This window comes from Poecilia reticulata, chromosome 6 (genome assembly GCF_904066995.2).
Source record: "Poecilia reticulata chromosome 6, P_reticulata-male-v2, whole genome shotgun sequence".
NCBI lineage: Eukaryota > Metazoa > Chordata > Actinopteri > Cyprinodontiformes > Poeciliidae > Poecilia > Poecilia reticulata.
The window spans coordinates 29853844-29879473 of NC_088835.1; the positions used below are offsets into that span (position 1 = coordinate 29853844).

General features: G+C 38.7%; 3 protein-coding genes across 4 annotated transcripts; 2 read left to right on the forward strand and 1 right to left on the reverse strand.

The window, feature by feature from the left end:
• The first annotated feature begins 439 nt into the window (after positions 1-439).
• Positions 440-1907, forward strand: LOC103466808 (cytochrome P450 2D19-like). Its single transcript, XM_081608346.1, has 4 exons — positions 440-594; positions 697-798; positions 891-1032; positions 1572-1907. Exons 1-4 carry the CDS (start codon positions 559-561, stop codon positions 1757-1759), a joined length of 468 nt encoding a protein of 155 aa, XP_081464472.1. The 5' UTR covers positions 440-558; the 3' UTR covers positions 1760-1907.
• An 840-nt stretch (positions 1908-2747) lies between these two features.
• LOC145552037 (cytochrome P450 2J4-like) lies at positions 2748-17109 on the forward strand. 2 transcript variants are annotated; one of them, XM_081608344.1, is made up of 11 exons: positions 2748-3003; positions 11911-12073; positions 12856-13008; positions 13123-13283; positions 13611-13679; positions 13949-14053; positions 14808-14946; positions 15470-15555; positions 15826-15927; positions 15995-16136; positions 16541-17109. In XM_081608344.1, exons 1-11 carry the CDS (start codon positions 2845-2847, stop codon positions 16726-16728), a joined length of 1467 nt encoding a protein of 488 aa, XP_081464470.1. In that variant the 5' UTR covers positions 2748-2844; the 3' UTR covers positions 16729-17109. The 2 variants fall into 2 exon arrangements, with proteins under 2 accessions (XP_081464470.1, XP_081464471.1); XM_081608345.1 differs by lacking the exon at positions 2748-3003 and adding an exon at positions 3322-3411.
• A 1732-nt stretch (positions 17110-18841) lies between these two features.
• On the reverse strand, positions 18842-25298 carry LOC103466717 (cytochrome P450 2J6-like). The gene is made up of 11 exons (XM_008412497.3): positions 25030-25298; positions 23005-23167; positions 22050-22211; positions 21818-21978; positions 21147-21215; positions 20801-20905; positions 20539-20677; positions 20181-20266; positions 19911-20012; positions 19686-19827; positions 18842-19611 (listed from the first exon to the last, which is right to left on the reverse strand). Exons 1-11 carry the CDS (start codon positions 25189-25191, stop codon positions 19424-19426), a joined length of 1479 nt encoding a protein of 492 aa, XP_008410719.1. The 5' UTR covers positions 25192-25298; the 3' UTR covers positions 18842-19423.
• Positions 25299-25630: the final 332 nt, after the last annotated feature.

The following is a 25630-nucleotide window of genomic DNA, read 5'->3' on the forward strand; positions in this document are numbered from 1 at the left end:
AAATCTTGAATAAACTTCCAGAAAACTGCTACACAGTTGAATTCCTTTAAATCAAGGCTAAAAACACACTAATTTACAGTTGTTTCTGAATCTTAATCAATGGTACATGTATCAATATGTTTTATGTATATGATTTTAATTTTGATTTTACTTTGAATTTAATTTCTTTGTTTTTCTTTTTAAAGGTTAATGTATGTTATTTTTATGACTTTACATCTTTGATGTAAAGCACTTTGAAATGCCTTGCAGCTGAAATGTGCTATACAAATAAAATTGACTTGACAGCAGTTGTCAGATCTTGCCAAAGATTCTCCAGTGAGTTTATGTCTAGACTTTGACTTTGCCATTCTAACACATAAATATGTTTTGATTTACGCCATTCCATTGTAGATCTGGCTTAATGTTTAGGGTCATTGTCCTGCTGGAAGGTGAAACTCTGCCCCAGCCTCAAGTCTTTGCAGACTCCAGGTTCAGGAGTGTTCAGGTTTTCTTCCAAGATTACCCTGTATTTGGCTCAATCCGTTTTACAATCATCAAGAAAAGAAGCACCCTCAGAGCATGGCTCTGCCACCACCATGTTTGTCAGTGGGGAAGGTGTTCAGAGTGATGCGCAGTGTTTGTTCACTTGTTTTTTCTCTACCAATAAGTGTAATCGCATCATGAAGGAGAGATTTTAAGAAATCTGCTTTGTTCCAGGCTGTGATCCATGAGATCCAGAGGATTGCCAACACGGTTCCTCTCAGTGTCTTCCACTGCACCACGAAGGACTCAGAGCTCATGGGATACTCCATTCCTCAGGTTGTTAGCATCTTGCTTTATTAGGCTTTATGTGTTGCTGAAAATAAGATAAACAACTTGACAGCTTTTCTCTGCCTTTTGGATTCCTTCAGGGAACAATGATCATCCAGAACCTGGACTCAATGCTGAGAGAAGAAGGACAGTGGAAATTCCCTCATGAGTTCAACCCTGAAAACTTTCTGAATGAACAGGGAGAGTTTGTCAAACCTGAGGCCTTCATGCCTTTCTCTGCAGGTAGATTCAACGTCTAAGGCTTCATTGTACACCTTAATGCTCAATTCTGATATTTTGTGAAATCCAATTTTTTTTCTTTTGCCTGTTGGTTCACATTTCCAAATATATGCAACCTGTATGTGATCTCCTGTGTGAACTAAAAACAACATGAAAGTGTCCCTCATGGTTGTTGATTTTCCTCCCAGTTCCAGATATCAGGACACAGAACAGTGATGTTTGTCGAGGATCGATGATGTTCAGGTCGTTTGACTGTGACCTGGTTGTACACACTCAGAAAGATCAGATACGTATCGGATTCAGAACCACATATCCAAGTAGAGGGGGTTGCATTCGTAAAAATTTTTATCTGTGTTGTTCAGACTGTCAAGAAAAGGTCAGATACAGGATGCAACAGTGAATGCAGAAAAGATTTTTAAAAAATCAGATTTAAGTTCCTTCAGGCTGCAGTGGGAACTTTTGAAACAGTAAAAAATTCATGCATGCACACTGAGGTATGTTAAAATCACTGAATGCTTTTTTTAAGCTGTTTTGTGAACCAGGTTCTCGGATTTGTCTTGGAGAGAGTTTGGCTCGCATGGAGCTCTTCCTCATCATTGTGACTCTGCTGAGGAGGTTTAAGTTCGTCTGGCCGGAGGATGCAGGAAAACCTGACTTGACACCAGTCTTTGGAGCAACTTTGACTCCCAAACCTTATTTCATGAAGATCCAGCTGAGAGGAAATCAGTGAGGTTTTCAAAGGACTCAATGACAAACCAATACCAGTTTTATTTGTGCTTTCAGACTATTTAACTTCAGGTGCTACTTGACAGTTGTTCCATAATCAGCTGGTTTGAAAACTGATCATTGAGCAAATCAATAAACAGATTTAAATTCAACTTTTCCTTATTATTAAAACTATAGTTTCCCCAACAGAGTGAAACACATCAGTCATTAATTATATATTTTTAAATAAAAGATGTGAGCAGTTTATTAAATTATGTATAAGATTATGTATGTATGAATTATGTATGTATAAGATTTAAGAATCTTATTGTTTGAATGGGATTGTATTAAGTTTCAAATAGACCTTTGACGTACGATGGCACCACCTGGTGGTCAGACATGAAACCAGCAACAGAAAATCGGTCTCTTTCATTTGCAGAATAAATTCAGATTTCAGCTCTGAAAGTTTCTAAATGCAGGTTTTGAAGAGCGACGTGTAGGTTGAAAAATCACAACCAAACTGCTATTTTCCAAAAGAAAGGAATCGTCTCTAAGTTGTGCATTAATTTATAAATAGGTTTAATTTATATGTGATTTTTTTATAAGAACAAAAAAAAAGCCAATTATAATTTGAATGTTAAAAATAAGCAAAAATTTTAAAAGTTATTTTAAATTTAAAAAATCATCTTAATGCTTATGGGTAATTTTCAGTTTATTTCCACCATGAATCTTGACAGATTTGGTCACTGGCTTAAATTTTGACATTTTAAGATTTTTTTCTTCCTTGTTTTAAATGACTATTTGTCATGTTTTTATGTGGTTTCTTTCTTTCTTTTTATATCTGTTCCTTTGTTTTTCCTGTAATTTTTTATGTGCTCTAATGAATGATTTTATTCTAATAAGCTAAAGATCATGAAGAAAACTGAAGAACCACCTCTTACATGTCATTTCCTGTCCTTTTTTATGACCATGTATTTGCGCCTGCTGTTGCCTCTGACTTTAAAAACAAAGAATCAAAGGGCAGAACCACAGCACTGTCAGCGCTGAGATACAGACTTTCATAATAAGTTAAGCAGATCGTCTCTTCAGTTTGATCCAACACAAGCCAACATGATCTCAGTATTCCTGCTGGTGCTCTGTGTCGTCTTTCTTCTTCTTCAACTCAAACCTCGGAGACCCAAGAACTTTCCACCTGGACCCCCCAGTCTGCCTGTACTGGGGAACCTTTTCAACCTCAGCCAGGAGAACCCGCTGAAGGACTTGGAGAGGGTAAGAAACATAAATTAACTTTTAATTGTGCTCTTTGAGATCAAGTGTAAAATATGTTTTGACATTTTACTTTTTGTTGGAACAACACTTTAGTTTTGTAACAAATTTAAAGAAATTGTTCTGAAATGTACCAAAGTTTAACATATGTAAGCAGTGGTGGAGAAAGTAGTCAAACAATGTACTTAAATAAAAGTACAAATAAACAGACAAAAATGTACGGTAGTAAAAGTAAAAGTACCATATTAAAATGTTTTTTGAATGCTAGAAGTTCATGCTTTCAGGGGAGGCAAAGGAGGTACAGGAAAGTCCAGGAGTCGTCTTTTGACCTGGTTAACTGGAATGAATCTTAAATAAGGTGCTGGATGGTGCAGGTCTTCTGGATGATGACCCCTAGACTCCATTCTGCAGGTGCTGCTACCCGCCTTGCTCTTCTGAAGGGAGGGTGACGCTACTTTCCCACTTTACAATGGACCAACTCCACTCTCGCCATTGATTACTTTCAAATCAAAAAACAAATCAAAAAACCGCAACACGTCTTGGATGTAATGTGTGACGCAATGCGTTATAGAAATGTAGTGAAGTAGAAAGTACAGATACTTGCTGTAAAATGTAGTGGAGTAAAAGTTGAAAGTATCCACAATTAAATCTGCTTAAGTACAGATACATGGAAAATGTACATAAGTACAGTATATATACTATATTTATGTCCCACCGCTGTATGTAAGCAGTGCTCCCTCTGCTGAACACGGAGGTTATCATTGTTAGAGATTTTTTGGTATTATCATTTTGTTGTTACTTTAGTTCATATTCAGTCTAATGTTAGAGCAGATTAAAATGTTCTCTTCTTTAGTGTGTGTATTAACTGACCTGGGGGGTCACAGCTGCCTGTTCATCTTCAGGTGAAACAGTTTGACCAAGATTTGAACCGGGCTCAGGCCGTAAATCAGATATCGCATCTGGAACTGGGTTGCTAGTTGTTTAGGTAAATTGTTTTACGACCTTTGCTGTGTTTAGGTAAAATGTTTTACGACCTTTGCTGTTTTTTCTCTGCTGTCTATCTTGCCTATCCTCCCTCTTTGAAGTTTGAAAATAAAAGACAAGCTTTACCCAAAGATTTTCAGAACGCTCTATGAACAGCTCGGAGGAGCAATTGATAGAGTTTGTTCTCCTTTGCAAAGTTTGTCATAAAATTCATATACGTTGTCTGTGGTTCTTTTATGTAGGTTCTAGGAAAATACCTATCATTTTGGTGCCGAAACCCGGGATCTCTCATACCGACCGCTGTCAGGCAGAGGAAGACGCGCTGAATCCATGCATGGCCAGAAGTCATTTGGACCTGGAAAGAAAGACCCAGGAAGTAGAATTCTTCGCTGGGCCAGCGCCGTAGGTCCGACTTTGTCTGCCAACGGCGGAGTGACGAGATCCGACTGGACAACCCGAAAACTACAGAAACGTAGGTGAATTTTAAAATGGCTATTTTAGTGGTTTGAGTTCCCTTGTATGATGTCGCTCTGCTAAAACTCTGTGGTTTGAGAATCCTTGTATGATGTCGCTCTGCTAAAACTCTGTGGTTTGAGAATCCTTGTATGATGTCGCTCTGCTAAAACTCTGAGGTCTGAGAATCCTTGTATGATGTCGCTCTGCTAAAACTCTGTTCGAGGAGACCCCATAAGGGCACGTCCTCAGGCGGATAGGAAGCTTGTCATTGCTGTGTGGTTTTGATTTTTTGATGGGTAAAACATGACTGGTGCTGAGTTTTCTGACAAGGCAAAAACAGATAATGTTGCGCTAAATCATAGAGTCATTACTGTGCTTATATTGCTGGTTTGCTACTGCTGCTTTGTGTGTGTGAGAGTGATTGGAGGTTTAAATACCGCTCTGTGTTTTACCTCATATAAAACAGTGGATTTAAGCAGCAAACCTCTTGTGGATGCAATAGGCAAGATTCTCCCACTCGAAAGAGTCGAAGCGGGGAATACCACAACAAGGTATTTTAATTGCTGGTCCACTGAAAAGAGCTCCAGTTCATAGGACTCCCTAGGAGTCAACGAACCTGGACCAAATTTAAATAAATTCAAATAAATAATATTTTTAAGCTGAAATTGCAAGTGTTTTAAATATGGGAAATAAACATTCTTGTAATTCATCACTCGGTAAGGGCGCCGATGGAGATGAAAAGTACATGCTGTCCAGGTTTCCTGGTAGCACTGTACACATGAAAAAATGGAGAAAGAAATATAAAATAGATGGAAAGCTAAAAATCGATCAATGGCAAACAATTGTGGGAATTTTGGAGAGTAGTGTAGAAAGAAAAATGGGAATAAAAAAAAAAAAATCTAAAAAGGAGAATGAGCTGAGGTGTGCTAAATTATGGTTAAATGAATCTAAAAACTTAATTATAGAGAAGGAAGAAAATAAAGTAATTCCAAGCACACGGAATTCTGCAGCGGTGCAGGGAGAGCAAGCTCCTGCAGCCACCTCTCCCCTGGCTGCTTCAGCAGCTCCGTCTGCCCCAGTATCAGCCGCTGCTGTTCCAGCAACACGACTGTATCCTTCCCTAAAGGAAGGGACACAAAACTTATATATCTTTAGACCCTGTACCTTAGAAGAGGTCAGGAAAGCTGTGAAAGGATCAGATGTTTTTCACCTGGAGAAATTTGGAGGTTTATATACCTCTGCCTTTTCCAACGACCGGACAAAAGGCCGTGGAAGAGGCAGAGGCAGAGGAGGTCACGATAGGCGAAGACCCCAAAATAACACCCCACAAAATCTACGGTATTCAAAAGGCTGCTGGATTTGTGGCAATATTGGTCACTGGGCAAGAAACTGCCCTTCAAAGAATGTTGCACGGGGCGACAAGAGGGGTGGTGGAGTGAGGAGACCACAAATAGGAGAAATCCTCAGCATAATCAGACTCTACCACACCCCAAAAACACAAACCCCCAGTCCAAATTGATGAAATGCTAGAGACATGTGCATGCAGTTTAAGACGTTAAGTAAAACCATAAAAGAAATTGAATTCCTGCAAGAAATCAGTGTATGCAAAATAATTTTTCTTTCCTGAAGGAGGAGAAGCAGGAAAAATAAAACTAAATAATAAAATTGTCCTCAGAGAACAATGTTTAATGTATTGTGTAATATTATAACACCAAATTGGTGAAATGATTCTTAGCTGTCTATCTGGAGGGGTCAGCGGTCAGAGTAAGGTACCGACCTGGACATTAACCAGCCTCGTAAACTCTCTTAGGCCTTGAGAGGAGGGCTGCCCGCTGACTTCACAGTCTGCAGCACTGAGATCAACAAATTTAGAGAAATCCATTGTTCTCTGGTGAGACGTGTCTTAGATGAAGTTAACTTAAACGTACATTCTACATTTTACAAGTTAATGGTGAACATGATGAAAGAGACTACAGCTTTTAACATGTTTCATGTTTATATGTGTTTGAATAAGGAAATGGTTTATGACTTCTTAAAAAGTTGGATAATAAGTGGCTAAAAGCTATACGATGAAAAGAAAAGAAAGTTATAATTGACTCTTATTTGCTTCTTTCCTTTTCCTCTGTCTGAGCCTCGCTGCGCTGCGTCTGACCTCTGACCTCAGCTCAGATCTGTCCTGCCAATCAGATGACTCCCTCCTTTATCACCAGCTAGTTGATAAAGAAGCGAAAAAAGGACAGGACGATTTCTACCAACTGGACACTGAAGGCAATAAAGTGTCCACTGGTCCTAATTCCTTGACATCTGGGAACTGCCATGCAGCAAAACTACTGTATGGAGTCTTGCTAGATGTTTGGAAAAAGAAAGCAAACTGAACTGTTTGCCGCTTGTTTCATTGGTGGACAAAGGGACGGTCTGGACAACTTATAAATAATCCAACACCAGAGCCAGTTGGACTGACAGGGAGCTGGAGAAGAGACAGAGGGAGGACCAGCTGCAGCGACGCCAGCAGCAGGAGGGGGAAGCGAGAAGCAAGACAGAAAGGAGAAATGCAGATAAGTTATACACACACACTGCTGTGATACACACACTGCTACTGTAATGAGGACTTGTTTGTTTACTTACTAGCAGGAAAGAATTATCTAGCTAGAAAAGGACATATTGAAGGTTTTTAGGTACAATGTTAAACAAAATCATCCATTTTGTACCCATTAACTCAGTCCTTAACAGAAGGACCAGTGATCCTTTTAGGGCCCACGAGCCATAGATTGGGAAACTGTGAAGGAAAAAACTGTAATGGTTACAAGTTAAGAAAGGAAAAAAAAAACTGAGTGTGATACGGCTAAATTACACCAACTAAAATTATTAGATTCAAAACTAATAATGATTTGCAAATGTTTTATTTTCTTTGAAATAAATATACAAGTTTGGAACTAAATTAAACATATCTAAGTGTTGAACTTAATTGATATTGCAGTGTTGAAATACTATGGAGTATTTCTTTGCATTTAACTGAAACGCTTAACTTAGAGTTTAATTATATAAAGAATCTATAAATTGATTGGGATTGTGTTTGTGTGTTTTATATTGGGATGAATGACAATTGTTTTGAGAAGAGAGAAATTTTACTGCTAAATTGAGTAACGGATAAAATTAGAGGATTTGAGGTTTTGGTTTAATTTCAGGATGGTCATTTTTATTTAGGAAGAGTTATGCTTTGATGAATTTGATAACATCTACAGGGAAACCAGTCACCCATGCATCCTTGCTTAAGAATCTTTTGCAGGCCATACATTTACCAGCTGAACTAGCAGTTTGTAAGTGTGCAGCGCACACCACGGAACAGGATGAGGTTTCAAGTGGCAATAGATTAGCTGATAAAGTAGCAAAGGAAGCTGCAGCTGGGAAGCATGGGGGAGACAATTTCTCAATACAGATAGAAGATCCTCAAGTAATAGACATAGCTGTGTTAAAAGACATGCAAGATAATGCTCCAAACGCAGAAAAACAAATGTGGATAACTAAAGGGGCGACACTGAATGATGATAACATTTTTTCAGTAAATAGAAGTCGGTCCTTCCTAATTCTCTATTTAGAGCGGCAGCAATTTTGACACATGGGCATTGTCATGTGTCAACAGGGGGGATGGTCTCTATGCTACAACAGCATTTTACCACATTACCACATATGGATTAAATTCTTACTTAAAAAATTTTTGTACTGCATGTCCAGTTTGTGTCAGAAACAATCCTCAAGGAAACATTAGACCAAGAAGAGGAAGTTTCCCAAAACCCTCATCCATTTCAAACAACGCATATGGACTTTATTGAACTCACACAAAGTGGACCACATAAATATTGTTTGGTGATGATTGATGCTTTTTCTAAAAGAGTTGAAGTAGTTCCAGCAAAGCCTGCTTTTGACATAATTTATGGGAGAGCCTACATATTGCCTCTGTTTGCTCCAGACTTACAGAAAGCTGATGAAGAACAAACATTGGTAGATTATATGATCAGGATCCTGAAACAGAAAGAGGTGTTAAATGCAAATTTACTGCCGTCTGACTGTTCTCCTCTACAGGAAATAAATAAAACCACCCCCATCCAGCCAGGAAACTGGGTCTACATAAAGGTCATAAAAGAACCCTTCCAGGTGCTGATGACCACACCAACAGTCGTAAAGACCCAGCTGGATACATCTCAGTCACTGCAAGCTGCAGGGAGTGTTGAACCCCTAAGTAGGCGGAGGGAGGAAGACCGGACTTCAAAGGGGGGCTATTTTTTAGGGTAGCTCGTCTCAAACCCGGTGAAGAAACGCTTAAGATTCCCCCGTCTTTAGTTTGGGGGTTCTGACATCTCTGTGCGCCGAGCAGCAATGGGGACTCCATATGCCAGATGGATCTTCTACTGCGCTGTGACTGCAGCATCAACCTGTGGTGGAAACTAATGAATAGAACCGCGTACGAGGGACATGCTGTGAACTGCTATGTGTGTGCGCAGCTGCCAATCGCCACACACAACTCAGGTCTGCGTGTAGGACACATCACGGATGACAAATAGATGTGTCTCTATGGCCTGAGCACACAACCACGACTCAGCGTCCCCATGCCAAAGGGATGCAAACGGTGGAAGAATGACTATTCTGTTCTACTTCAGATAGGAGATGCCGTGAAGGAACTTTTTGGATCTATGAACTGTTCCTTTAATGCTGACGTATTTCCATTTCCACTAACCGCATGGAAAATACCAGAGACCATTTCTTTAGCAGGAGCTAAACCCGGGTCTCTGAGGAGCTGCATGTTCAACAACGGACATGTTTCTCTTGGGATGTTACCTTGAAACTTGTGTAACATAGTTTACACATACTGCAAGACGACACCGGATTACATCGACTGCACAGCCTGCAGGGGTCAAAGGATGACTCCACACTGCAAAGTCTGGAAGGACAACCCAGACTGTGACAACATGCTTCAGGAGAGGAGTTTCAACATCACAGATCGGACATTGGACGACAGGAGACAACGCTGTGCAGTACCATAGTGCCAGGAGACTATGGTTCACGGGTGATTGCAGACTGGTACTTCCTGTACCTGATTGTACTCATCAGGAAAGGACGACACATTCTGGCTGTCTGCTCCAAGCGTGATGCCTGAGGTCAAACGCTGGGGAGGCCTCACTACGGACACTGGAGTTCCATGGGAAATCAGGATTTGGACCGGAGGTGAAAAGTTCATGCAGAGCATGTTCCCAGGAGTTGGATTAGGAGAAGTTCAGGACCACGTTGAAATCAACAGATATGGATTACTGCAACTCATCAACAGCACACACCGGCTGGCAAACGGCTCCATGAGAGGGCTGACTGAACTGAGAAACATGGTTTTGCAAAATCGTATTGTGCTGGACCTGCTCACAGCCTCTCAGGGAGGTGTTTGTAAATCATTGGCCCAGCGTGTTCCTGACGAAACAGGAACTGGTGGAACTATTTCTGATGCTCTACATGGCCTGGAGGAACTTAAACATTGTGTAGACGGTGCTACGCGAGGATCACATTTTTCCTTTTTGATTTGTTTTCATGGTTCATGTCTGGTCCATGGTGGACTTTACTGTTAAAGCTCGTGACACCTATTCTGATTGTTTTGGTTCTGTTCTGTCTTTTTACGGGTTGCATTATTCCTTGCCTACGAAGTATGTTGTTTAAAACAATTAACACAACTGTTGTCAGTTATCAGCTAGCAAAGGCATCCTATGAGACAAATGAAGATGACTTGTTTCGAGGTTCTGACGATTTTCTGAACAATGATGATGTTCTGTAATCAATAAACAGATTAATTCATTTGCTGAATGATTCCTACACCGAAAATGTGAAAACAAGTGGTGTTAGAGATGAGAAAACTGCATTTGATTTTTTGCTGTTTCTTTCTTTTGTTTTTGTCCATTTCATTTATTCATTATATTAATTTAGTCATTGTGTCATTTTTATGTTTAGACTAGGGAAAAAAAAAAAAAAAAAAAAATTCTTGCATTTATTGGTTCTATTTTATTTCTTTTCTTTTCTATGCTTGGCTTTTGAATAGGGTTTACACACGTGGTAAAATGATAAAAAGGGGGGAATGTTAGAGATTTTTTGGTATTATCATTTTGTTGTTACTTTAGTTCATATTCAGTCTAATGTTAGAGCAGATTAAAATGTTCTCTTCTTTAGTGTGTGTATTAACTGACCTGGGGGGTCACAGCTGCCTGTTCATCTTCAGGTGAAACAGTTTGACCAAGATTTGAACCGGGCTCAGGCCGTAAATCAGATATCGCATCTGGAACTGGGTTGCTAGTTGTTTAGGTAAATTGTTTTACGACCTTTGCTGTGTTTAGGTAAAATGTTTTACGACCTTTGCTGTTTTTTCTCTGCTGTCTATCTTGCCTATCCTCCCTCTTTGAAGTTTGAAAATAAAAGACAAGCTTTACCCAAAGATTTTCAGAACGCTCTATGAACAGCTCGGAGGAGCAATTGATAGAGTTTGTTCTCCTTTGCAAAGTTTGTCATAAAATTCATATACGTTGTCTGTGGTTCTTTTATGTAGGTTCTAGGAAAATACCTATCAATCATTGCGTAATGTTGGTGGATTCTTGGAAACAGACCATCTCTGTTATTAATGCACTGTAAAAATCCTTACCTTATTTCTGATCTAATGCTTTTATCCCGTCTTTTTACTGAAATGATCAGAATGAAACTGAAATGCATTCAATATTTTTCTGTATTTCCAGCCTTTAAGGTCCAGTTTGCTCAGAAAAGTTTTATTTGTGCGTAAAAGTGATATAAGTGCAGAAGTCGGTTAGAGCTGACCTCCTACACATTTGGCATGTTTCCATCAGGGAGTGTTTTGTCATTTGTATCCTTTGTGAACCGATTAGTGGGTGGATCTATTACAACTGATTAATGATACCTTACTGAAAGATAATGAGGTTGAGACATTTCATGTGTCAGCTTTCAATGCTGACCCATTTAAAGTATGAGTGTTCGCTTCAAACATTATATTTTCAGACTTTGGGTTGTATTTGTTGTAAGCTGAGCACTGGACCAGTTAATGCTGTTCTTTTTACATTGAATATTAAATTAATGCATTCTAAACAAAAAAGTTAACGTCTCCTTTATCTGAATCTGTGAAGAGGCGATTATTTACATGCAGACAGACTTTAAGAGACCTTATTCATAAAACAATGTTTTTTCTACTATTTGAAACTGTTTTGTCATTTCTAATGACCCTGCAAAACGGAGTTTCTGACTTTTATTCACATACAGGAAAATGGCAGAACAGAACAATATATTAACATAATATAACTCAATGAAATGTGATTGTTCTAATGCAGTGGTTTAGGATTTTTCTCTGAAAACGGTCCAGCTGTGACACAGTACTGGTTTAATAGTTTCTAACGTTGGTGTTCACTGTTAAAATGACACTTTGTGTTTTGCTAACAGCTCAGGAGCTCGTATGGAAACGTGTACAGTCTGTTCCTGGGTCCCAGACCCGCTGTGGTCCTGAACGGGCTGAAGGCCATGAAGGAGGCCATAGTGGCCAAAGGTGCTGATTTTGCTGGAAGACCACAGGACATGTTTGTAAATCACGTCACCCAGAATAGAGGTAGGTGTTGCATCCCAGAAGCATCCTGAAGCATTTAAGAGCTGATTAAGAGGGAACCATGTGAGTCAAACACATGTGGTTTGACACATATGGTCTTCAGCTTTTTATGTGGCCCTCTAGAAGTATGCATAAATAAAACCTATTTATGCATACAGTTCTGTGCTTAAATACTATATTCATCAGTAATTACATTAGTTAATGCTTCCACTTTTACTGTGATCGTGGAAATTCATGCAAAATCAACAAATTGTGACTTTTTTTCAACAAACTGAGTTTATCAAAAAATGTCCAGGAAAATGGTCAGAAACATTGGCTAGAAGAGACGGCAACTCCTACCTGCAGGTGGCAGCATATTTTACTTCTGCCTTGGTCTTACTTGATATCAAGTTCTAGTCTGTGATCAATTATTTGCAAGTAATAAAAAGTCACATTTATCCTCATACTTAAATGCAAATATTTTCATCGTTTCTTGCAAATATTTCTAAATTTGCACCAGAAAAGATTTTATTGTAATGGCAAAAATTATCACAGAAAAAATTGTGAAATTCTGGAGGGACTGATCAGTTTGAACTGTTCAATATAATCTTATTTTAAGAAGAATTTAAGAATCAAGTGCAGAGACGTTTCTAACAGTTTGTTTATCGAATTTATTGTTTCAATCTGACACAACCGGCCCTTTAAGAACATTCGTGATCCTCATATGGCTCAAAATGTTGTTGTGTTCCTATGTTTGTTTCAAAATTCCTATGTTCAATTTGTGTTGTGTTCCTATGTTTGTTCAGGAGTGGTTCTGGCAGACTATGGTCTGAGATGGAGAGAGCATCGGCGCTTTGCTCTGATGACCCTGAGAAACTTTGGCCTCGGAAAAACGTCAATGGAAGACAGAATTCATGATGAGATTCAATACACAATCAAAACTCTGGAACAGAGCACAGGTATTTCATCTTGTGTGTATCCTTTACTTTCTGCAACATTTGCATGATCAGAAATGATGTTTCTTAAAATTCTCTCATTTTAATTTATTTTATTTAATCAAATTATTTTTGCAGGCGGCACGCTGAGTCCGCAGGTTATGTTCCATAACGCAGCCTCCAACATCATCTGCCAGATTTTGTTTGGTAAACGCTATGAATACAATGATGAGTTGATTAAAATCATCGTTCAGTGCTTCACCGAGAATGCAAAGATTGTCAACGGACCCTGGGCCATGGTGAGTCAAAGTCCATCTCTGAGTATCTAGAACTAAATCATATATTTGAATTTTTAATGTGGAAACGATGGAAATCTTGGTTATAACTCAAGTCTTTCTGTCAGATATCCATTATAACAAACCTTTTAACCTCATCTGTTAAAACAAGGTCTTTCTGTGTTCATCTTAGTTTAAAACTGTAGTATTTGCTTGTTGTAGTTCAGGTCAGATCAGTCTCCTGTTTGAATTCAGATGCCATACTTATGAAATACATCTGTTCATGCCAGTTGGTGTGAAACAATCAGAATTTATGAGGAATATAACTTAATGTCTTGTTTCTCTTTGCAGCTTTACGATTCTCTGCCCATAACTCGCTCTTTGCCGCTGCCATTCAGAAATGGCTTTAGAAACTACAAGGTAATGGAACAAAGCTTCTACTAAACTAAACACGTTTGGGGCGGGGAGATGAGTGTTATAGTAAAACCGTAACGCTTCACTTGTGAAAGTAAATCTGTCACTTTCAGGTAACAATTCACTGCTGGACAGTCGACATTAAATAAAAAGCACACAAACAGCATTTCCTGGATCTCACCTGCTTCTTGCCTTCGGGTGTTAATGTAAAAATGCATGATAGAAATCTCCATAATTTTCTAAATTTCTTTGCTTTGAATGGATTTTCTGTTTAGACTTGTCAGAATATTGCAATGGAGTTGGTGAAGGAGCACAAGAAGACCAAAGTCCCCGGTGAGCCTCGGGACTTCCTAGATTGCTACCTGGATGAATTGGATAAGGTGTGTATGTAACAAAAGTCAACTCTATTTAAAACATGAAAGCTGTGTTCAGTCAGGCTTCACAACGTCACAAAACTAAACTCAAAGTCCAGCAGAGCATGACTGATCATCTTTTCCCAAAGTGTTATTAGATTTATACCAGATGTGACAGGACCAACATGCTCCAGAAAACTCCACTTTTGTCTCATCAGTCCACAGAGTATTTTAGAAAGGCTCTGGAATCATCAGAATGTTTTTGGGTAAATGTGAGACGAGCCTTTTAGACAGATTTTAAAAATTAGGGGTAACTTTTATAAAAAATGTCTTTTACCAAATATGTTAAAATTGTCACTGTGTCCTGGCGGTATAATACGAGACAGATCTCAACCACGTCCTGCATCTGAAGAAATGCACCAATCAGAGCCAAGAGGAGGATCTTAGTGCTGTCAATCAGTTTATGTAAGAGCTGCTAAATGTGCTAATGGTGGAGAAACAAGTTAATATTCCAGGAAACTGTTTATCCTTCATCGTGCGTGGCAATGCTAACTAGCCTGAGCATTCATGACAGGTCTTGGATTGATATTAAATTGGTTTAGTTATCTGACATGTATTCATGACGGAAATGCAAAAATACATGCAGATTATATCCAACATAAGTTGACTTTAACTTGAAATGAGTGAAGAATTTGATTTGCTGGTACATTTCTTAAAGTATAACTACGGGTAATTGTCTTATTTGAGTTTTTCTTACATTTTTCTGTGTCCCCGTCTGCAGAGGAAGGATGACGGTTCTTCATTTTCAGAGGAACTGCTCACAAACTACATTCTGGATCTTCATTTTGCTGGGACTGACACCACCTCCAACACTCTGCTGACTGGTTTTCTTTACCTGATGAACTACCCTCACATACAAGGTAACCTCAACAACGTTTACATGTTACAAAGCTCTGTAAAGAAGTAAATAAACTTATAATTAAAATATATTTTAAAAAGCAACAATAAAATTTAAGCATGATATAGAACATTAAAATGATAATGTTCCTTCAGAACATTTTTGTTCTAATTAAGAAATATTTTTCTGATCCCAAAGGGAAATCAAATGTTGTTGTAACTCATATTAGGAGTTATTGTAGATGATGATGGGCAGGACTCCATCAGCTGCAGCTGCCTGATCAATTTTTATTATAGAGAGAAATTAAAATGCTCTTACTATAATTTAACATCCTGAAAATAAAAATGGGCTTTAGTTGAGAAAAGAAAACAACCAAAGTAGAAAACAATTCCTTCTGTCATCTTTGTGACTCTTTGTTTCACTGCTGCTTCAGTTTTGCTTTAATCATCTGACTGTTCAGTTTTCTCCTTACATGAGACAGGGATAAGTGTGATTTATTACGGTTTAAGTTGTGCAGTAACGTGCAGCAACACTGGATTCCTCAGAGCGATGTCAGCAGGAGATCGACCAGGTGCTGCAGGGGAAGGATCGGGTCAGCTTCGAGGACAGACTCAGCATGCCTTATGTGCAGGTAGAGCCATCAGATGATTTATTCTGATTTCTATTCAGAACGTCAGGCACGACTTGTAGCAACAAAAGAGAAAGCTGTTTTTTAAAAGCAGTTTGGGATGCTGCACTCACCTGCAGAGGGCGCTCTTCTAACTCTGGTTATGATGTATAATCTCAAAGAGACAAATTGAAGAACTTTATAAATTAAACAAATGTTTGCATAAAAAATCTGGTTTTCTGGTTTTATTTGTCTTTGCTTGAATTTGATGACAGAAAATTTGTGTTAAATCAGGCTGTGATCCATGAAATCCAGCGGGTTGCCAACACGGTTCCTCTCAGTGTTTTCCACTGCACCACGAAGGACACAGAGCTCATGGGATACTCCATTCCCAAAGTGAGTTAAACATTAATGACTTCACAAGAAGAACAGCAATGCCGTCATGTTGTCGTTTTGGTTTCAGGGAACAATGATCATCCAGAACCTGACCACAGTCCTGAGAGAAGAAGGACAGTGGAAATTCCCTCATGAGTTCAACCCTGAAAACTTCCTGAATGAACAGGGAGAGTTTGTCAAACCTGAGGCCTTCATGCCTTTCTCTGCAGGTAAAATGAAATGAGGACCATCGTAGATAGAAGATAAAAGGAGTAAATGTCCACCAGTAAACTATGACATTTTTAGATTAATTTCAGAAATTTTCTAGAAAAACAATCCTGAGTTTAAAAAGTCACGTTTTTTTTTAGAAAGCTTCTAATTTTTCAGTTTTTCTTACAAATTTTCAACTTTTGAAGTTGAGAAATTTTTCTAGAAATGTTTTGAGATTAATCTAAAAATTTCAGTTTCTTTAATGCTAATTTTTAATGTGGAGCTCAGAAATATCCTTGTTTTTTCTAGAAGATTTCTGAGATTATTCTTTGAGAAATTTAATCCTCCTTTCTTTCTCTCTGCAATGACCCCAATACATATTTTACATAAGTCAGTGACATTAATCTTGTTTTCTGTCTTCCAGGTCCTCGGGTTTGTCTGGGAGAGGGTCTGGCCCGCATGGAGCTCTTCCTCATCACGGTCACTCTGCTGAGGAAGTTTAAGTTCATCTGGCCGGAGGATGCAGGAAAACCTGACTTCACTCTGGTCTATGGAGTCACTCAGTCGCCAAAACCTTACTACATGAAGGTCCAGCTGAGATCTTCAGTGTGAGGACGGCAGAGAGACTCTGAGTTTAATGAGCAATTTACAACTGAGAACTAAATAACTGCTGCTAAGCAACTCTTAATGTTTAACAAGCTTACTTTTATTTGCATGAACATTGTTATGGTGTAGTTCAGTGACTGCTACATCGCCACATACAGGCATGGAGGAGTTACTGCAACATTTTTCCTTAATGAACAAATACCTTTCCAGAAATATTTTTATGTATATAGGGAACATTTTAGAAAGAAAAGAAAAAACTTAATGTTTACCTAACTCATTGTATTTTGCATGTGGAAATGGCACCAAAACTTGCACGAATGCAGGAGTTTTTATCCTCTCCTTGGTTGTTGAAACTAAATATAAAGATTAAAAGAGTTTCTCACTTTATCTGTTTGTGATCATATTATTTTGAAAGGATCAACTAACCAATGTCTTGTCAGTCAGTCAAAATACATTAGTAGGTGTTAGTTTGTTTATTATGGATAATATACCAACTAGGCCTGTCACGATAACAAATTTTGCTGGATGATTGTCTAAAAAATTATTGCGATAAACGATGATATTGTTTCAAGACCTTTTGACACTGATTTAATGGAAATGACTAATAATGCATGCAATTTCCTGCCATAGATAGACACACTTTATTTTCAAAAGAATACTGGAACTGAAACTAAATAAACAAACAACCAAAAACAAAAATTAAATGGATTCTCAGTCTCCATTAACAAAAAACGTGCTTGAATATAAACTAAACAACATAAAGCCAAAGTGGAAATAAATACTCCATACAACCAAAAGAGTGCAAATATGAAGTCTGTATACTATATTGCCCTTCAGTAATTAACTAGATTTAAATAGAGAAGATGGGTACATCCGACTACCTATTGCAGTAGTTCACACTACATGACTTTCTGCCCCCATTTTTCCCTTACAACAATCTTAGATCGTTGGCCGATCTAAGATTGTCACTGGTGATTTTGTAACCGATCATCCTGGAGTGTGTGGTGGGTTACGGCCGCTCCGATCTAAATCAGCTTACATCTTCCTCTCTTCCGTTGGATATTATCAGTTTCCACCTCAGCTTGTCCTCCACATCCTCCTCTTTAGATACTGTTTTTGAAGTCTTCCTTATTTTGTCTTCCCTGTTTGTTCTTTCACACATCGAAAACATTTCAGCCTTACCTTCCTAAGTTCATCAGAAAAACTATGTGAGCCTCTGATTTACAACTTTCTGGGCCGTCTCAATGAAAATCTGAACATCTCCGCTGTGTTTTCCAGCAGCCATTGTACAGCGTTAAAACCAGCTGACCAAATGTGCTGGAGTTCAGCTTGGGTTGAGAGGTACTGGTGCTCTGCCTGCTGATTTGACTTTACATGCTGGAGGTTTTTGAAACGGCTCATTTTCCAAACACCAAAGAACATGAACTTATTGCCAAAAAACTTAGGAGTGTTATTTTTTCTTTTTTTTTTTTTTTCAAGCACTTGGACAGTTTTTAGGAGCAGTAGAAACTAAAACTGAAGTACAAAAAAGGTGTAAAATGTGAACTTTGCATAATATGTCCCGTTTATTTTTCACTTTAAATGGAGACGGAATCTTTTTAATGTGGAAGCTGCAATATATTTATCAGACCAGCAAATGCATTTCATTTGTATCCTCTTCAAATGCAAACCTTTCTGGATGTTTGTCCCAGATTAGAGGAGTATGAAACCCGAATGCTGGTCCTTCATGTTTGGTTCTGGTTCTGGGGATGCAGAACAGACCAGAACCACAAGGCCAGTGGTTTGAAGGTTGATACAACAACAGATCTTTACGGTGAATTATAAACAAAAGTATTTTAAAGTATGTTTTCTGAGCCGGTGGACTTCAGAACCGGGCTGATGTGTTCTGTCTTTGAGGGTTTTAGTGACCCTGATACCAGGAAGCATGCAGAGTCGTGTCCTTGGCCTCGGCACGCTGAAGGACAAGGACAGGCTTTTCCTTGAGCTCAAACCACACCCTGATACTGTTGTTGTATTTATACCAGAGTTTATATGAAGCTAAGCACAATAACAATGCTCAGTATTCAGAATGGATTAAGTGGAAAATAGTTGAAAAAACCAACAACACTTTATTTTGGAGGTATTTTAGGTGGGTCATCCTGGTCCCAGTAAACAATTGATGGAAGAATAAAAACTCTTTGGTCTTGAAAAGTTTTTTTTTAGGTACGTTGTTATTCATTAGCATCAGTATCAAAATGCATTGATTATTTAAAAGTTTTTTATCTTGTTTTTTATTCCTCATCTGTAACTGCGTTTGCATTGACCTTAAAATTGTGCAAATTGGAATTACAAAGATAAATTTGCTTAATGGAAACTCAACAATTTTGAAAAAACAAATTTTTTGTTCAAAGGTTTTTGCAATAACTTGAGGTGGTTTTACGGATTTACAGAAATTTGTGTTTTTTCTAAAACTAGAGTGGAAACCTTTTTTGCATCACACGAATCATGTGATCAATAATCAGACGTTACAACTGGCAGAAAAGATGAAGAAGACGACAGGAGGTAGAGGAAGGACGATGGCGCAGCCTGCTCTTAAACTTTTTCATCCATGATTTTAATGGCAACATCAGATTGGGATTATTCCCCCCCCCCCCCAACATTAGTGGAAAATTGAAAAAGTTTTATGTACATTTGTAAAGGAAACGCGGTTAGTTCCTGCTCCTCACTGTTTGGACCTCAGTTGGACCTTCATGTGATAAGGTTTCGGCGTTAGAGTGACTCCATAGACTGGAGTGAAGTCAGGTTCTCCGGCATCCTCCGGCCAGATGAACTTAAACTTCCTCAGCAGAGTCACCGTGATGAGGAAGAGCTCCATGCGGGCCAGACCCTCCCCCATACACATCCGAGGACCTAGAAGAGAGAAACCAGAAGATCCAACCCACACTTCAAGGTGGTTACCTCAACCGTGACACATCTCAGTTTACCTGCAGAGAAAGGCATGAAGGCCTCAGGTTTGACAAACTCTCCCTGTTCATTCAGGAAGTTTTCAGGGTTGAATTCATAGGGGAATTTCCACTGTCCTTCTTCTCTCAACACTGAGGTCAGGTTCTGGATGATCATTGTACCCTGAAGAGAAGCATGAATATCAAATGCCGAAATCAGATGGTCTTCATTTTAGTGTCCCTCTTGCAGAAACTTTCCTGACCTACCTTGGGAATGGAGTATCCCATGAGCTCTGTGTCCTTAGTGGTGCAGTGGAAGACACTGAGAGGAACCGTGTTGGCAACCCTCTGGATCTCATGGAGCACAGCCTGCATGAAGGAAGATTTTTAACACTTTTTCTGACTTGAAGCAATAAAACGTGTTTGTAAGTGTAATTGTTTGGTCATTGTGAAGCAACAAGATCAAATAGGAAGTGGCTACAAGAGGAAAAAAACAAAGTGACAGAGTTACTAAGTTATATCTTGATGCTGTGGTACCTGGACGTAAGGCATGCTGTTTCTGTCCTCAAAACAGACCCGGTCCTTTCCCTCCAGAACCTGGTCTATCTCTTGCTGACATCGTTCTGAGGGAGGAATAAAAATACAGACTCATCAGTCGTTCCGCATCCCACATGATTCGTTTCTACGCTTTTCTGCTCTGGACCAGTTATTTAATCTGCAACACCACTGTTATTTCTGTTACCATTATCCCCAGGAAATCCAATTTAAATTACTCCTGCTGGGAGATTTGAACCCCTCAACTGTCACCCTCAAACTGCTGGGTCCATGACTGCAAAACCACTAAATCTTACCAAGTTTGGGCAAGTTTCTAGTGCAAACCTGAACTGAAGCGCACCTTGGACGTGTGGGTAGGTCATCAGGTAGAGAAATCCTGTCAGCAGGGTGTTGGACGTCGTGTCAGTCCCAGCAAAGTGAAGGTCCAGGCTGTAAATCATGAGCTGAGCTTCTGAAAAGGAGGAACTGTCATCGCTTCTCTGGAAAGAGGACAGCTTATGATTATTATAAACAAAGACAAAAATGCACCTAGAACTCACTGTCGCACACGCTGCTGGAGGTGATGAACTTAGCGAGTTTCTTATGTTGGATGACTTACAAACCTTTTCCAGTTCATCCAGGTAACAGTCAACAAAGTGTCGAGGATCCCCAGGAACTCTGGTCTTCTTGTACTCAGTAACCAAACACTGAATGTAGTTCTGGCAAATCTAAAGAAAATATTTTTTTTGTTATGGAAACTGTACACATCATGAAGCTGTTGCTAAAGTTTGTCTGACTGACATTAGTTTGTCAGTCAGACAAACTAATGTTTTACAGACTTTTATATATTCACTTTCTGAGTTGACAATGATTAGAAACAAATTCGTTACAGTTCCTAAATTAAGTAAAAAAAAAAAAAACTGAAGCAAAAATAGCATGAAATGCAGAAATAGAAAATATTGTTTTTACCTCTGCATTTTTAAAGGCCTTTCTGAACGGCAGCGGGAGGTTACGACAGATGGGAATAGAATCGTATATCTGTAAATAAAAAGAAATGAGAAATATGGGTATTTATTTCCAATAGCTAATTATTTGGCAGTTTCATTTACACACAGCATATTTGGGCCAGTGTAGATAGAAAAGAGAAAAAAAAATACAGAAATACATTTCCACCAAAAGACTCAGAAATATTTAGATTATTTTTAGAAAATTTTCTAGAAAAAAAAACATACATGGAAATTTAAATGTTTGGACGTTTTCTGAGGTTTTCATGGCAAATTTTCAACTTTTTAAAATAAAAAAAATTCCATTCGTTTTCTACAAAATTTATGGTATTAATCTAAAAATTTCTCATCCACGACGGCCCTAATATGCTGTCATACATTCACCCTGCTGGTAGAAAAAGTTTTAATAGCCAGATATCATTTAATCAATAAGTGACATAACAGCCGACTGTGACTCAGAGCCAAGAGTTTTACAATCGGAAAGTTGTGGGTTTTAATTGTAACTTCTTGCCCCATGTTTATGTATATATCAGCACATTGCATCACAAATATGTCACTACGTTACATGCAAGACTTTGATAGCATTATGAATTAAACCTTGTACTTTAGGGGGGGAGGTGTGGCCCTTTAACTCACCATGGCCCAGGGTCCATTGGCTATCTTGGCGTTTTCAGTGAAGCACTGAACAATCGTTTTGATCATGTCATCGTCGTACTCATAGCGCTTTCCGAACAGAACCTGGCAGATGATGTTGGAAGCGGCGTTATGGAACATGACCCGAGGACTCAAAGTTTTGCCTTCATGAAAATCAAAACAGACATTTAAAACAGGCTACAGAACAGAACCCAGAGAGTAACCAGAGACCTACCGATACTGCCCTCCAGGGTTTTAATGGTGTGTTGAATCTCATCATGAATTCTGTCCTCCATTGATTTCTTTCCCAGACCGAAATTCCTCAAAGTCATCAGAGCAAAGCGGCGATGCTCCCGCCAGCTCGGGCCATAATCTGCCAGAATCACACCAACACCACCTGCAGCAACACAGAAACACATTCACATGTATTCTTTTAGCCTCTAAACCTCTCTATGACCAGGTTGCATCTGCTTTTATCTTTAGCTCTCTATGCTCTTTCATATTTTCAGAATACACAGATCCCACAAGTCTGAACTGGAAGTGATCCGCACCATCTTTGTAGGCAAGAGCAGCTGCAATGCATAGCAGACCAACGGCTTCGAGACCAACAAAAAGAAAATATATGGACACACTTGACCAACATGCGAGAGAAAGATACATGAACAAAATGGATGCTGAAGGGATCGACCCATATGAGACAGAGAAGGAAAAGATGTCAGGAGAGCTGCCTCCCATGTCCTACTAATTAATCTGCCGAGTGAACACAACACAACACAACAACACATCACAACACAACAACACATCACAACACAACAACATATCACAACACAATACAACACAACAACTGCCTGCCAAGATGGCTGTTAGTTACAAAGTTCACAGAATCATTGCCTGCCATTGCTCTGTTTTTTGTGGATTTCTACTTGCTTTTTGCAAAGTTTCTAAGAACAATTCAAATCACAAGTCTAACAAAAGGTTGGAGTCTTGTCAAATTTTGAAAAAAGTATAAAATAGTGAAAAAGCTCTTGTTTTGCCAGGACTATATTGAACACCACCGAATGCTGTCACAGAACTTTGTGAGAAGACAAATATTTGAATCAAGTGTGATGAAACAGGGACCAATATAAACAGTAAAAAGCATAAAAAACAAGCCCTCAGACATTGTTTATCTCATGTAATGTCATACCTACCATTCCTGCAGGAAACATCGTTCACAAACAAGTCTTGGGGGCGTCCAGAGAAATCCGCACCCTTGATCACCATGGCTTCTTTCATGGCTTTCAGCCCGTTCAGAATCACTGCGGGTCTCGGACCGATGTAAATACTGTAGATGTTTCCATAAGATTTGCTCAGCTGGGAGGGAAAAACAAAAATGTCAGTGATTTTTAAACACCTATCCATCCTTGGTGTTGTTCTGTAATTTACGATTTGCATACAAATGTATCACTCAAAAGTTTCAAAATGTTAAAAAGTAAATTAATTTCATTGGTTTATTTCCACAACTGTAACTCTGGTAGATTAGTTACTTATGCTAGCTCTAAAATTGTTTATTTCTATCTATTTCAGCTTCTAGTTGATCAAAATTGTGTTTCTTATAAAATTTGAGTATTTCACTTTGTTTTTAAACTATATACATCATGATATAATTATTAAAATTTTCTGCGCAACATTCAATTTCTGAATTGAAAAATTAAAACAATTAGCTTTGATGTCATGATTTATTGAGATGCATATTACAGTAATATTCAATAAATTCCATTAATGTTCCTGTTAGTCAGATTTGAAAATAACATCTCTTACATTCAGCTCATATTTCTGTATTAAAAAAAAACTTTTTCAATTGTGATCTAACATTCTAATCTTGAATGTTTAGATTAACTTTAATGGAAAATCATCGTAATTATCTCATTTAAAGTCTTGAAAGAATAAGGGTGCGTTTACACTGCAGCCTGAAGTGACTCAATTCCGACTTTTTGGCAATTCCGATTTTTTTGCCAGGTCCGTTCACACTGCCAGTAAATGCGACCCGTATGGGTTCTGCAGTGCAAACGGCCAAACGACCTGAAAGTGTCCCGCATGCGCAGTAGAGGGCGCAATAGCGTCAGCGTTCTCAGTGTTCTGCCAACTGCGATAAAAAGAAGAAGAGCTCAGTGTTTACGGAAGTAAACATGGAGGCTACCGGTGGAGCTTAGCTTACATATTTGAAGTTGTTATCCGACCGAAGCAACAAATTAACAACTTAATCCTCATATAGTCCGTCATGGTTGTTATTTCTCTTCCCACTTGCGCGTATTAGGACACAGAATAGTGAGATTTGTTGAGAATCAGTGACGTTCAGTTCGGATGAATGCGGCCTGAACGTTATGGTCGCATTTGAATCGGATACGTATCGGATATGGGTCACATTCGAAAAAGAATCTGACCTGTGCTGTTCACACTGCCATGAAAAGATCGGATACAGGTCGCATTACGTCAAAAAAATCGGAATTGGGTCATTTCAGGCTGCAGTGTAAACGCACCCTTAGTGAATTGAGTTGCCAAAATGAATAAACTTTCAGTAATATTCTGATTTACTGAACAAGGCTGTATAAAAACTATTTGCAGTGATTTGTGTTGTGAACATTTAAGTATATGTGTGTGATTTATTTCATGCTACGATATAAACTGTCAGCTGTTCACCATCCCACGGTTTTGTTTCTGACAACATTTCTGAAATATTTAACCCTGATTATGCAGCAGTTCAAGATTTAAAAGAAAATTCACAAAATGTTAAAATGAAACCTTATCATTGAATAATAACTCCTTATCAAAATATCCAGATATAGTCATTGTAAAATCTGAATATGCACCATCTGTGTTACATCTGCAGAAACGTAGAACTGTTTTAGAAGGACAAAGGTGAGGTCAATTTACAAATCCGCGATCTAAATATTGTTTTCTTCATCTAGAATATAATTTATCGAACAAGAACTATGCAAACACTGGCTTATCAAGTCCTCTATGCAAAAACTCTAACACTGGATGGCTTTATTCCAAGTGTGCAGACAGTTTTTGCTGATATTATCTAATCACTTATAGCTCATAAAAGCATCATACAGAAGTATTAAAACTTCTCAAGTGTATTGATTTCACCATTCAGCTTTAGTGGAACTCTTGCAATCCCAAATCAAACGTCACTACTGTCATTTAAACAACAAACTGCATTGATTTCCTACCCTGTCAAAGTCCTTCAGTGGGTTCTCCAGGCTCAGGCTCAAAAGGTTCCCCAGGACAGGCAAGATGGGGGGTCCTGGTGGGAAGTTCTTTGGCCTCTGAGATTTGAACAGGATGACGACGAACCAAACAAAAAGCCATAGCAGAAAGATTGATACTAACATGTTTCTATATGAAGAGGAAAAAAGACAAGTCTGACATGCAGCAACAGAATGAAGCTGCTGCTGTTAGCTCTGCCCAGTTTGCTTAAGGACTTTGTTTCTCTGTATGAAAGGTGAATGAAGCCATCACTGTAAAAAAGGTAAAGGACCAAGTTCAAACAAGAACTATCTGGGTCAGATGTAAAGTCCACTGATAAGCTGACGCTGCAGATAAAGAGCGCAGGAACCGTCTGTTGCACCAGAGCTAAACCTAGGTGATTTTTACTGGGACCAGTATGACCCACCTAAAATACCTCCAAAATAAAGTGTTGTTGGTTTTTTCAACTATTTTCCACTTAATCCATTCTGAATACTGAGCATTGTTATTGCGCTCTGCTTCATATAAACTCTGGTATAAATACAACAACAGTATCAGGGTGTGGTTTGAGCTCAAGGAAAAGCC